We start from the raw sequence: 12680 nt of genomic DNA on the forward strand, positions 1-12680 counted from the left end.
GCGCCGCCGAGCCCCCCTCCCCGTGGCTATTTTTATCCCCCCCAACCGTGTTTCTCACTGTCCTATTTTAAGCGGCGCAGTTGGTGCACCGGGAACCCAGTGCCCAGCTCCCAGGGGCCCCGCACTGCCTCGCTGCCCGCTCACGCCGCCCAGGCGCAGGGCACAGGGAGCCATGCCCAGGGAGGCTGGAGAAGGTAGGCTGGGGAGCAGGCTGGGGGCTGGCGGGGGCCCTGGCACCCCGGGGGGACTGGGTGGGACTGGGCTGTGGGGTTGGGATGGAGGCAGCAGCCAAATGCTGCTCTCTGCCGCGGGGGCTGAGGGCAGAGATGCCCACCCAGGGACGAAGGGAGTCCTGCAGGGCTGTGGGCGCAGGGCAGCAGGGTTTGGGGAGGGGGCAGGCAGCTGGATGGCACAGCCCCTGGCACCAAACCCACATGCCCGGCTGTGCCCCCCAGCCTGGGGGGAGCGGATGCAGGGGTGATGGGGGTACCTGTGGGCCAGCCCCCAGCCAAAAGCAGGGCCCTGGGGAGGGTCTGGGGGAACCCTGGGCACCAGCTGAGGCCCCCCCAGCTCCAACACCTGCCAACCCCGCCAGTGGCAGGCACCACCCCGATGGCAGCAGCGCGGCGCCACGCTGCCCTGTGACACGCCGCTGACCCCGGGAAGGACTGGAAGTGGGCACGGGGCCACCCTGCCCTGCTCCACTGCGGGCACAGTGCCCGGGCCCTGCCTGCTGCTCAAAAAGGTGCAAACGCCCAGAAAAAAACCCTTTCCCTCTGCCCCAGCATGGGCACGGTTGCTTCCCAAGACAGTGCCGGAGCCATGCCTGCTCCCAGAAAGCCCCCTTGCTCCCATGAGGGATGTGCCTACCTGGGCAGTGGGCACCAGGACCCCCGGCACAACACACACCCTACACCCCTGTCCGTGCACCCCTAAGCAGCACACAAGCACGGTGACTGCAGGGAAAGCCAAGCCATGCTGCGGGCTGGAGCTGGCACTGCCCTGCCCCTGCCTGCCAGCTCCCAGCTGGCCCGGGGGAGCCCCAGCCAGCCCCACGGTGCCTGGCCTATCCAGGCCATGGGGTTGGCACATTCCTGCCCCCAAGCCAGGGGCAGATTCCAGCCCCACTAATGAGGCTCTGGGATTGTGGCCACCGGGAGCCCGCTAACTGCTCCGATGACAGCGCCGGGGCCGGGTGGGGCACAGCCAGTGTTCACCCGCCTGCGGCCGCAGGACTGTGCCAAGGGAACACCGGCGTTGGCTGACTACGCTGGCACAGCACCAGGCTGGCGGCAAAGCTGGGGTCACCTCCGGGAGGGGTCTGGTCCCTGCAGGGGTGCCCGGGGCAGGCAGGGGCTGTGGGCAGGGCCCATGCTCACCCTCTGCCTCTGCTCCCAGCAGACAGCATGGGAAGAGCCGAGGGTGCCATGCCAGCAGAGCCTGGGGACCCCGACAGCAGCGAGCCTGGAGCCATCAGCCTGCGCCCCGTGGAGTCCATCAGCGACCTGCACTGGGCCTCGGGCGGGCAGAAGGGTGCCGAGGGTGAGAGCGGGGTGGGGGGAGCCCGTGCCGGCCCTGACCCTGCCGGCGGCTGGGCTCTGACCTCTTCTCTCCCCTGCCTGCAGGCAATGGCCCGGCTCCCTCCAGCAGCCTGCAGCGGCCCCCGCCTCGCCCTGCGCCCCCCGGTCCCCCGCCGCTCCTGCCCACCCTGCGCCCCGTGCCCGCTGCCAGCCCCTGCCTCGGCCCTGGCCACCCCCTGCTCCTGGCCCTGCTGGGGTTCCTGGCCCTGGCGAGCCTGGTCCTGGCCACGCTGGCCATCTACCTGAGTGGTACGTGGCGCTGGGCTGGGTTGGGGGGGTTGGGGGACTGTGGGAGGGCCAGGTCACCCGTCCCCAGCGTGTCCCTGTCCTCTCCTCTCCCCGCAGTCCTGCAGAGCCAGTCGGTGCGGGCGCTGGCCCAGTGGCTGGAGAGCCAGGAGGACGCCGTGCGCCAGCTGCGGGCAGCCAACGGGCAGCTCTGGGCTCACCTCAATGCCAGCGCCGAGCCCGGCGGGCACCGCTGAGCTGCTCCCAGCCCCGCCACAGGCACCGGGCCACCATGGGAAGGGGCTCCGAAGGGCAGGAGGGGGGAGTGGGCAGCCCTACCCCCCCCATCCTGCTCAGACCTGGCAGCATCGCCCCATGGGGCGCAGGTAGTGGCGGGGGCAACACTGGCCCCCACCCCAGGCTCCAAGAGAAAGGGACAGGGCTGCAAGGACTGGCACCCACCCCAGTGACAGCCCTTCCTCTTCACAACAAGGCAGAAGGCACCCTTCAATTAGCCTTTTAATTACCTCCTGTAATCAAAGTCTTAGAAAACCACCACCATAGATACATTCCCGGGGTAGCAGGCACTCCCAGCTGGTGCAGCCCCACGCCTGCCCGGGCAGCAGCCCCCGAGGCTGCACAGGCAGCACTGGGACTCACCTGCTGTGCCACCCCCCCCCCCCCCATAATTAATTTCCCACAAGAGGACTATTTCATATAAAGCATTTGGCTGGAAAAGGGCTCAGAGCGGGCAGCTGGCAGGGCTGGGCAGAGCCTGCCGCCCCGCGCCGCTCTGCCCCCCTTGGGTGCCAGGCCAGCTTGCAGAGGCAGGGGCTGTGCCCAGTGTGGCAGGGGGGAGCTGGGGGAGCGCTCCTGCCACAGGCATGGACACCAGGGCCAGCTGCCCCACAGGGCTCTGCCCTCCCGCCCAGCCCTTTGGGGACCTCCCACGGGACCAGGGAAGGGGGACATGAGCCCTGCTTCCAAAAGGGGCTGCAGGAAGCCCTGTGAGACCCCCTCCCACTGTGCCCCACGGAGCCCCAGCCACAGAGCAGGCACAGAGCCGCACGCCACCACCTCCCCCCCGCTCTTCTTTTATCCTTTTTTTTTTTTTTGGTTAAAAAAAATAAAAGAGGGGGCAGCCCCCAGTAGGGCAGCTCCAGGCATTAAATACTCTGCTGTACAGGAATAAAAGCCCGAGGGCAGGGGCACCTGCCCCTCACAGTGCTGGGTCTGCAGTCCAGGTGGGCTGGGGGCTCTGCCCCCCTCCGCCCATCACAGCACGTCCACCCGCTTGTCCCGCACCCGGCTCCGGGCTTTCGTGCGGGCTTTGAAGGCAGCCGAGTTGTAGAGGTGCTGGGAGGGGAGGGAAGGAGAGATGGGTTAGGGGGTGCCCCTCTGCTCACCCCCCCACCAGCACCCAGCGTGCTCAGGGCTCCGCGGTTGCAGGCAGGCACTCGGCTGGAGCCCATGGCAGCGCGGGAGGGGACTGCGGGCACAAATCTGGGTGGGGGCACCCACCTTCTCAAAGCGGGAGACCTTGCTGGCTTTCAGAGCAGCCGCATCCAGCACCAAGGGGGGCCCGAGGCCAAAGATCTCCCGTAGCAGCTCATTGTTCTGCGGAAGCAGGGGCCTGTCAGCACCCGCCAGCACCGGCCCAGCACCCCCCGGTGTGGCTGCCCAGCCCCTACCTGGAGGTGGTGGCGGATGCCAGAGCCCAGCACCTCTTTAAAGGCTTGGTAGGTCCGCTGGCGTGCCCAGCTGTCCAGGTACATGCACTCCAGGCCAAATCGGATGGTCTCCTCCTGGTACTCCCCGCTCTGAGCGAAGAGAGGGGCATCATCAATAACCCAGGCACCAGCCCTGCGTGTCCCCCAGGTCTTAGGAGAGAGGGCAACTGCCAGGCATCTGGGCAGCAGCCGCATGGCCACGGGCTCATCAGGGAAGGGCACCACCAGCCTCTGGTACCTCGATGAAGCGCAGGATGTCCCGGAAGATGGAGCGCTGCTTCCGTCGGTCCGTCTTGGCTCGGTACTTGCTGCTCTCGGTAGCCAGGACCTTGAGCTGGGCACGCAGGAACTCTGTATCTTGGTGGCACAAATCTTCCTGCCAAAAAAACAGGGGGGTTTGGAGAGGACGCGGCTCCGGGCACTGCCCACCACTGGCATTGCCAGGACAGGGCTGGGGGACCACCGGGGCCAGCCCCTCTGTCTGGGCACCAGCTGGTGACACCAGCCTGGCGCATCCCAATGCCATCAGTGCCAGCTCAGCCGGGACACGAGCAGGGTCCCGGTGCCAGCAGCTCCTTGCCGCTCTGCTGTCTGCCCACCCGTTGCCTCCTGCCGCCACAGCACCCCACCGTACCTCCATGTCCTGGGCCAGCTCAAAGACCAGCGCGATGGTTTCCCCGGCCAGGATGCGCAGTGCGACGCTGCTGCTGGACAGCAGCGGGGGCAGCTTCAGCCAGCGACTGGGGCAGGAAGGCAGGAGGGGAGTCAGGGGGGCCGGGTGCCACCCCAGGGGCTCCCCCCTCCGCAGCCAGCTGCCCCACACCAGCTCCCGCACCCCACTCACTTGTCCAAGACGCTCTTGATGTGGGAGGGGGGGCAGATGGTGAGGAGCAGGGACCACGACTGGAGTGCGCTGCAGTGCAGAGGGCCGTGCTGGGTGGGTGCTGAGCCCCCCTCACCTGCGCTGGGGGGGCTGAAGATGCCCTCTAAGCAGGACAGGCATGAGACCAGGTCCTGGAGGGGGGAAACCCACCTGTCAGGCCACAGCCGCCAGGAAGATGCCAAAGCAAAGCCACACACTGGGGACCAAAGGGGACTGACCCTGCCCAGGGGCACCAGGAGCTCCCCTTGGCAGGAGGGACTCCTCCACCCGGGACGCCCCATCTCTGCGAGGTGGGCTTCCCCTTCAGCTCAACTCCAAGCCGCCCTGGCACCGTGGGCCGAGGGCAGGTAGCACAGCAGCCCCCGGGGTGCCCTCCGGCAGGGGTACGGATAACACCTGGGCGCAGTTACCTCGAGGTCAGCAGCAGCAATGTAGCAACACATGCCCAGGGCTGTGGCACACTGGCAAGAGATGCGGGGAAAGGGCAGTCAGAGGAGGCAGCGGCGGGCCAGGTCAAGGGGAAGCAGGGTGAGGGTGCCCCCGCTTTACCCCACTGCTCCCCGCAGCACCCACTCCTGCCGCCCTCCTGCGGCTGCGGGGGCCCCAAAGGCATCGCCTGGGCTCTCCCCGCCGCCAAGGTGCCCGCCGTGCCCAGGAGGAACGGGGCCAGGCCTTACGCTCTGCCGGGCGCTGGGGCTGGCCGCGCTGTCTGTCAGGATGCTGACGAGCAGGGGCTTCAGGCTGCGAAACACCTCTTCCCCCTCCGGGCCGGAGCCCATCTGGAGGCAGAGGAGGGCGAGGACGGTGCCCGCCAGCGCCTGTTCCTCCCCTTTACCTGCGGGCAGCACGAGAGACCTCCCTCAGACACCGGCCGCCGGCCCCGCCGCCCCCAGCCCCGGCGCCCGCCGGCGCCCAGACCTTTCTTGAGCGACTTCTCCAGGGAGTCGGAGAGCGTGAGGCGGCGCTCCAGCAGGAACTCGGAGCGGGTTCTGGAGGAGAAGGCCAGGCGCAAGCCCTGCAGCGCCAGCTGCCGCGTCCTGGCGCTGCGAGAGGCGGCGGGGGGTGAGGGGCGGCCCGGGACGGGGCGGGTCCCGGCCCCGGCCCCCGGCGGGCAGCGCCGGGGGCGAGGGCCGCGCCTCACCTCTTGTCCAGGAGGTTGTCCATGTGCTCCTTCAGCCTGTCCTCCGCCTCCTCCTCCTCCTGGCCCTGCTCACCCGCCCCCTCGCTCCCTGCCGGGGCGGCACCCGGGTCACGGGGAGGCACGGCCGCAGCGCCGCCGCCCGCCGCGGTGGCAGACCGAGGGGCCGCGGCCGAGCGGGGCAGCCCCGCGGCTCACCTGCGCCCTCCTCGCCGGGGCTGGCGCCCTCGCTGGCGCTGCTGCAGTGGCTCAGCACCTCGCTGCCGGCCTCCTCCTCGCTGGCGGGCGAGCTCGCCCGGGCGCTGCCGGGGCCACCTGCGGGGGGCGAGGGGGAGCGGCGACAAGGCCCGGTCAGCCCGGCCCCGGCTGCACCGGGGGACAGACGGCGCGGGGGCCGCCGAGGCGGAGGCCCGAGGCCTGTGCGGGCCCCCGCGCCCCGCTGCCGGCAGGGCAGGGCAGGGCAGGGCAGACCGACCCGACCCGACCCGACCCGACCCGACCTGGCCCCGCCGCCCCCGGCCGCCCGTCCAGGTCCGGTCCGCCGCCTTCCCGCCCTGCACCGCGCCCGAGCCCCTACTCACGGCGCGCAGCTCGGCGGGAGCGCGGCATGGCCGGCGCGCGCGGACCCCGCGCCCCTCCCCGGGTGGGAGGCCCCGCCTCTGCCCCCGCCCCTGCGCCCGCCCCCGCCCCGCCGCGCGGGAGCCACCGCCGCCATCTGCGCATGCGCCCCGGCCGGGGCCGCCGACTGCAGCTCCCGGCGTGCATCGCGCGGGGGCGCCGGACACGCGCTGCCGGCACCGGCCCTGCCCCTGCCCTGCCCGGATCCCTGCCCCTGCCCCTGCCCCTGCCCCTGCCCCTGCCCCTGCCCCTGCCCCTGCCCCTGCCCCTGCCCCTGCCCCTGCCTGGATCCCCGCCCCTGCCTGTGCCTGGATCCCTGCCTGGATCGATCCCTGCCTGGATCCCTGCCCCTGCCTGAATTCCTGCTCCTGCCTGAATCCCTGCCCGTGCCTGGATCCCTGCCCCTGCCCCTGCCCCTGCCCTGTCCCTATCTCCACCCCTGGCCCGTTGCTATCCCTGCCCATATCCCTTCTTCTGCCCCTGCCCCTGCCTGCAGCTCGTTAGCAAAATTGCATTCCCTAACTATTGTACCAATTAGTCTTTATCACATGAAATCGCATGAATTTTCTTAAGATATATATACACATATAGTTTACGTGGTATACTGCATAGTTATGGTTGAGCAGGCATGGCTACAGGACCCCAGCTCATTGCGAGAAGGAGGAGGAGGAGGAGGGCCCCACCGCAAAGGATGAAGGCTATCCCCGGGCTCCCGAGATAAGGCCAGCACCCCAGCCCCTCCAACACCTCCCCGAGACCCTCCCGTCACCTGCCCTCACAGACAAGCACCTGTAGCCAGACCGACTCCAGGGACGCCCGGACGAGGAAAGGAGGATGACGACGCCATAGAACTGCGGTGGCTTTGCAAAGGTGGGGGGGGGTAAGTGGGGATTGGCCAAACCGTGCTGTACCCCAGTCCTCGAAGGGTGTGCCACGTGTGAAACCACATCTGGGGTGTCCGATAAAGGGACGTGAATAAAGAACAACTCTCGTCACTCTCGCCTTGCTGTCCTGGCCTTGCTCCTTGGGCCGCATGGGCCGGGAGTGAAAGGCTCGTGACGCCTGTCCCTGCCCACAGCTCTGCCCCTGCCTGTACCGCTGTCCCTGCTGCTGGTCCTGTCCCTTCTCCTCTCCCTGCCCCGTCCCTCCGCCTGTCCCTGCCCCTGCCTGCATCCTGCCCATATCCCTGCTTCTGTCCTTTCCCCCGCTCCTGCCCCGCTCCTCCTGTTAAGGGAGCAGCAACCGCCCGAGCATTCACGCACCCCCCAGGGAGTCGCACACACACCGCCCGAGGCTTTCACTGCTCGGGCCGGCGTCCCTTCACAGCGGGCAGTGCCACTGAGCCGATGGGTGCCCCTTTCCGACTCCTCGCTCACACGCACGCTCACCCTCGGGCGCTTTCTCTCCCCTCAGGCTCGACCCTAGGTTTCCCTGAAGCAGAGTCTCTGACACGATGTACGCCAGGCGAATTTATTGAGTGGTATAGTGGTGAAGAGCAGCTCGAGCTGCGTGCTTCTGGGGAGGGACCCCGAACAAAGAAATCCCTGGGCAATTATACCCTTACAGTCTAGTTCCCCTCCCCTCATGCGATGGTTTGGTCCAATAGCAATATTTGGGTCTGGGGTCTTCTTGTTCCTCATTGGATCCTTTCCCTGTCTCCAGGGAGGTCATTCCTTTTCTTATCTTGAATAGTTGCAGCTTCTGCCAGCGGTTTCGGCCACCTTATCTTCCTGGTTTGCACCAGTTTCGGGGCTTTGCTTCACGTAGTGAGGCAGAAGTTCAGCATACGGTCAGCAGATCCAGGTGAAAGTTCACAGCTCGCAGCCTAAGGCTTCAACAGGTCTTTGGATTCTTATTTGAGCTAAAAAGTGACTTCTACAGCACTGCTCCTGCCTGTATCTCTGCTTCTGTCCTTGTCCCTGCCCCTGCCTGTACCCCTGCCCCATCCCTGCCCAAATACCTGCTCCTGTCCCTGTTTCTGCCCCTGTCCCTGCCCATAAGACTGCCCGTATCCCTGCCCTTGCCTGTATTCCGGCCCTGGTCCCTGCCCTGTTGTCACCCAACACTAAGGGGACACCCGTCCCTGCTCCTGCCCATATCCCTGCTCCTGTCGCTGTGCCAGCCCCTGTCCCTGTCCCCATCTCTGCCACTTCCCCTGTCCCTGCCCATCTCTCCCCCTGCCCTGTCCCTGTCCCTGCCTGTATCCTTGTCCCTGTCCCTGACCCCGACTGCACCTTGCGCCCATCCCCGTCCTTACCCATGTCCCTGCCCCATCCCTGCCTCCTCTCCCTACCCCCTGCCCATCTCCTGCCCATGCCCTGACCCCCTGCCTGCCCCTGCTCCTGCCCCCACTCCCCATCCCTTTCCTCTGGTTCCTGCCTGCCCCCGCTCCTGCCCACTGCCCCTGCCTGCCCGCGGCCCCTGCCCACCCTCCTGTCCCTGCCCGTCCCCGCCCTTAGTTTCAAGGCCGGAGTTCCAGGTTTTTTGGCTCTTCCCAGTTTCCCGGGATGACCCAGGGCAGGCGTGTGGGGCTGCCCGCGGGCGCCCACCCCGCGGCTCCCGGGCTGCCCACGGCCCCCACGGCCCCGCCTGGGGCATGGCAGGGACCGGGCGGGGGGCGCAGAGCCGCCGCGGGGGCCCCGTCCCGGTTTCGTTTCCAGCCGGCGGAGACAGAAACCGAAACTGGAGCAGAAACAGAAATGCCCATTTCCCGGCTCCGCCGCAGCCGCCGCTTAAGGCGGCGCGGGCAGCAGCGTCCCGCCCGTACCGCCTGCCGCTGCCGGGGGACACCGGGGCCCCCGCCGATGCCAGCACCGGCCATGTCCCACTGCCGGGGGACACCGGCACCCGCGGTGATGCTGGCACCGGCCATGTCCCACTGCTGGGGGTGACACCGGGACCTGTGGTGGCACTGGCACCAGCTGCGTCTCACTGCCTACAGTGATACCAGGGCCTCTGGTGATGCCGGCGCCAGTTGTGTCCCATTGCCTGGGGTGACACCAGGGCCTCCAGTGGCACCAGCCGCATCCCATAGAATGTGGTGACACCAGGGCCTCTGGTGGCACTGGCATTGGCCATGTCCCATTGCCTGGGGTGACACCATGCCACCAGCACCAGCCATGTCCCAGCACTGGCTGCACCTCAGCCCAGACACTTGAGCCCCCGGCGCGGGCACAGGCAGGGGCTGGTGCAGGCAGGGCACCCCCAGCCACCGGGCAGGGCCTGGTGCAGGGTCCCCGCGGTGGGACACTGCCTCCGGCCAGCTGGGCACCCAGGGGAGACCCTGTGCCACCGCGGACACCCCCAGGTACAAAGTCCTGCAGCACCCCAGGCCCAGCCTGCAGGCAGCTGCCTGCGCCGCCACCGTCACTGCTGCCCCTCAGCCGGCTGCCGGGGTGATGGCAGTGCCACGCAGCCCCTCCTGCCCCCTCCCAGCCCCTGCGGCGGCGGCACCCGGGACACCCGGGGGACCCCGTGGGCAGGAGCCCCCCGGGGAGCCGGGGCCGGGGGCTGGGGTGAGGCGAAGCCCCGGGGCCGGGGCCACCTTAACTTCCCAGAGATGACGCCAGCGGGGTGGTGGCCCACAAGGTTTAAAAGCTGTTGCAGGCAGGAGCAGGCAGAGAGACAGCTGCAGGCAGGAGAGGGAGCGACAGGGACCACAGCTGGCAGGATGGACGGGCTGAGGACGGTGGCCGCCAACAAGCTGGACGGCTGGATCATGGAGACCCTGCAGCCCAGCACGGATTTCTGCAGGCAGGTGAAGCAGACGGTGAAGCAGATCTGTGACTTCCTGAAGGAGGACTGCTTCGAGACCAGCATCCGCGTCCACAAGACCGTCAAGGTGAGCGCTGCTCAGCTCGGGGGCTAGCCGGCACCCCTGCTGCCACCCTTCTCTCTGTCCCACTGCTCCAGCTCCTGCTCTGCCTCAGTTTCCCCCGACAGCTTCAGCAATGGTGACAGGCGATCCTTGTGCCGGGGGGCAGCGGTGCTGAGTGGGCAGGGTATCTCTCCGCAGGGTGGCTCAGCAGGCAAGGGCACAGCCCTGCGGAACAACTCCGACGCCGACGTGGTGCTCTTCCTCAGCTGCTTCTCCAGCTACCAGGAGCAGAAGCAGGAAAGAAAGTCTATCCTGGATTTGATCGAGAGAAGGCTACATGCCTGCAGGCAGACCCTGACATTCACCGTGAACATTAGCGAGCCCCGGTACAAGGGTCCCGGCAATACACCGCGCTCCCTCAGCCTCACCCTCCGCTCCAAGGAGACCTTGGAGTCCATCGAGGTGGACATTCTGCCTGCCTATGATGCCTTGGGTAAGGGCTGCGAGTTGGCGTGGGGCCAGGCTGGGGCATCAGCGCCGGGATGGCTCTCACCCTCCTACTTGCCCCACAGGGCAGGTGAGCCGGGATGCCCCGCCAGACGTGGGGGTGTACGTGGGGCTCCTGGATGCCAATGGTGGCCCCGGGGAGTTCTCCCCCTGCTTCACCGAGCTGCAGAAGAAGTTTGTGAAGCGTTACCCTGCCAAGCTGAAGAACCTCCTGCGGCTGGTCAAGCACTGGTACAAGGAGGTGAGGGGCTGCCTGGCTTCCCCGGCACCCACTGGGCACCTGCCCTGGCCAGCTCTCACCCCCATCCCTGTCTTCTCCCCAGCTGCTGAAGCCAAAGTACCCTAATGCAGACCTGCCCCCCAAGTATGCCCTGGAGCTGCTGACCATCTACGTCTGGGAGGAGGGCACGGGCTCCCACGAGTCCTTCAGCACAGCCGAGGGCTTCCGTACAGTGCTGGAGCTGCTGTGCCGGCACCGGGAGATCTGCATCTACTGGGAGACGTATTACTCACTCAAGCACAGCCAGATAGGTGCCCATGTGAAAAGGCTGCTGTGCAGGCCCCGGTGAGGACCATGCCCAGTGGGATGTGTGCCACCCGCCCCACAGCACTGCCCGGGGCTGGCGGCAACGCCCTCCCTCTGTGTTTGCAGCCCTGTCATCCTGGACCCCGCCGACCCCACGGGGATCCTGGGCCAAGGCAAGAATTGGGACCTGGTGGCGCAGGAAGCTGCCCGCTGCTGTTTGCTGCCCTGTGTCAATGCTGCCCAGCCCTGGAATGTGCAGGTAAGGCTGCCTGCACCTGCGGCATCGTGGCCCCTCCTGCCCCTGCTGGCTTTGCCCACCTATTCTCCTGTCCCCGCAGCCAGCCCGGCTCGTGACGATTGAGGTGAGGCAGCTGGTAGGCACCAGCCTGAGCATGACTGTCAGCCCGTGCACCACCATCTGGCAGCTGAAGGAGAAGATCGAGCAGGAGTGGGGCATCCCCCGGTACAGCCAGCGCCTGGCGCAGCAGGAGCCAAACAGGAGCACCCTCATCCTGCAGGACAACAAGACGCTGGCCACCCACGGCATCTTCTACAATACCACGCTGATGCTGCTGCACACCAAGCCCCAGGCGATGGAGGTCTTCGTCAAGGATGACAAGAACCGGACCACCACCTATACGGTGCAGCCCACTGACACCGTCCGGCAGCTGAAGGAGCAGATCCACGCCCGGCAGGGGCCTCCCGCCGACCAGCAGCGCCTGACGTATGGCTCCAGGGAGCTGGAGGACCGGCACATGCTGGAGCACTACAACGTCCAGCCCAGGAGCACCATCTTCCTGCTCCTGCGGCTCCGGGGGGGTGCGGGCCCCCAGGACCCCCAGTTCCCCGCCTGCTCACCCTCCTGAGCATTGCCCCTGGCACCAGCCCACAGCCCTGTACCCTCTCCTTGTCGTGCTGGAAATAAATACCTTGGCACATCCTCATGCTGCTCGCTGGGTTGGGGACGGTGCCAAGTGGCACAGGGTGGGGTGGTCAAGGGGGACCCCATTGAGATGAGGGGAGACCTCAATGCCACCAGGTCCTGGGATGGCACAGGGACACATGCGTGCAGAGCAGCAGTGCTGCCCAAGCCCGGGATGCCCAGTGGGGTCAGGGGTGCCAGTCTGGTGCCAGCTGGACCTCAGGAAAGAAACACCTCCATCCTCTGCCTCCCCTCTGCTGCTCCTGCCTGCAGCAGCTTTTAAACCTCCCTGGGCCACCACCCCAATCACCGCCAGGGAGTTAAGGTGGCCCCAGCCCCGGGGGGCCCCTGCCCAGGGTCTCCCCTGGGTGCCCAGCTGGCCGGAGGCAGCGTCCCACCACAGGGACACTGCGCCAGACCCTGCCTGGGGGCTGGGGGTGCCCTGCCTGCACCAGCCCCTGCCTGTGCCCACTCCAGGGGCTCAAGTGTCTGGGCTGAGGTGCAGCCAGTGCTGGGACATAGCTGGTGCTGGTGGCACTGGGGGGCCTGATGTCACCCCAGGCAATGGGACACGGCTGGTACCAGTATCAGCAGGGGCCCTGGTGCCACCGCAGGCAGTAGGAAGCAGCAGACACTGAAGTCACCTCCCGTCACTGCATTACACGCTGGGCTGGCGGCACTGGGGAAACACCAAGTTTCTGTTTCGGTTTTCATCTTCCAGAAACGAAAGTGTG

The 12680-nt window shown here is 67.4% G+C and overlaps 3 protein-coding genes across 8 annotated transcripts; 2 read left to right on the forward strand and 1 right to left on the reverse strand.

The window, feature by feature from the left end:
* Window positions 1–78: 78 nt before the first annotated feature.
* Window positions 79–2164, forward strand: LSMEM2 (leucine rich single-pass membrane protein 2). 3 transcript variants are annotated; one of them, XM_087743242.1, is made up of 4 exons: window positions 79–194; window positions 1399–1542; window positions 1626–1829; window positions 1926–2164. In XM_087743242.1, the coding sequence occupies exons 1-4, from the start codon at window positions 173–175 to the stop codon at window positions 2060–2062; spliced, it is 507 nt and encodes a 168-aa protein (XP_087599368.1). In that variant the 5' UTR covers window positions 79–172; the 3' UTR covers window positions 2063–2164. The 3 variants fall into 3 exon arrangements, with proteins under 3 accessions (XP_087599368.1, XP_087599369.1, XP_087599370.1); XM_087743243.1 differs by having other exon boundaries at window positions 80–194; window positions 1402–1542; XM_087743244.1 differs by lacking the exon at window positions 79–194 and adding an exon at window positions 226–745 and having other exon boundaries at window positions 1402–1542.
* A 143-nt stretch (window positions 2165–2307) lies between these two features.
* Window positions 2308–7340, reverse strand: IFRD2 (interferon related developmental regulator 2). Of its 4 annotated transcripts, none has more exons than XM_087743237.1 (12): window positions 6964–7340; window positions 5755–5871; window positions 5560–5647; window positions 5337–5461; window positions 5096–5253; window positions 4829–4879; window positions 4380–4549; window positions 4170–4275; window positions 3774–3911; window positions 3497–3625; window positions 3327–3422; window positions 2308–3161 (listed from the first exon to the last, which is right to left on the reverse strand). In XM_087743237.1, the coding sequence occupies exons 1-12, from the start codon at window positions 7121–7123 to the stop codon at window positions 3081–3083; spliced, it is 1419 nt and encodes a 472-aa protein (XP_087599363.1). In that variant the 5' UTR covers window positions 7124–7340; the 3' UTR covers window positions 2308–3080. The 4 variants fall into 4 exon arrangements, with proteins under 4 accessions (XP_087599363.1, XP_087599364.1, XP_087599362.1 ...); XM_087743238.1 differs by lacking the exon at window positions 6964–7340 and adding an exon at window positions 6138–6226 and having other exon boundaries at window positions 5337–5407; XM_087743236.1 differs by lacking the exon at window positions 6964–7340 and adding an exon at window positions 6138–6226.
* Window positions 7341–9568: 2228 nt separating this feature from the next.
* Window positions 9569–11964, forward strand: LOC104008725 (2'-5'-oligoadenylate synthase 1). The gene is made up of 6 exons (XM_009460627.2): window positions 9569–10015; window positions 10190–10484; window positions 10564–10739; window positions 10822–11063; window positions 11151–11283; window positions 11363–11964. Exons 1-6 carry the CDS (start codon window positions 9734–9736, stop codon window positions 11888–11890), a joined length of 1656 nt encoding a protein of 551 aa, XP_009458902.2. The 5' UTR covers window positions 9569–9733; the 3' UTR covers window positions 11891–11964.
* Window positions 11965–12680: the final 716 nt, after the last annotated feature.

This window comes from Nipponia nippon, unplaced genomic scaffold (genome assembly GCF_047370975.1).
Source record: "Nipponia nippon isolate SJK-2023a ecotype South Korea unplaced genomic scaffold, ASM4737097v1 scaffold_9, whole genome shotgun sequence".
NCBI lineage: Eukaryota > Metazoa > Chordata > Aves > Pelecaniformes > Threskiornithidae > Nipponia > Nipponia nippon.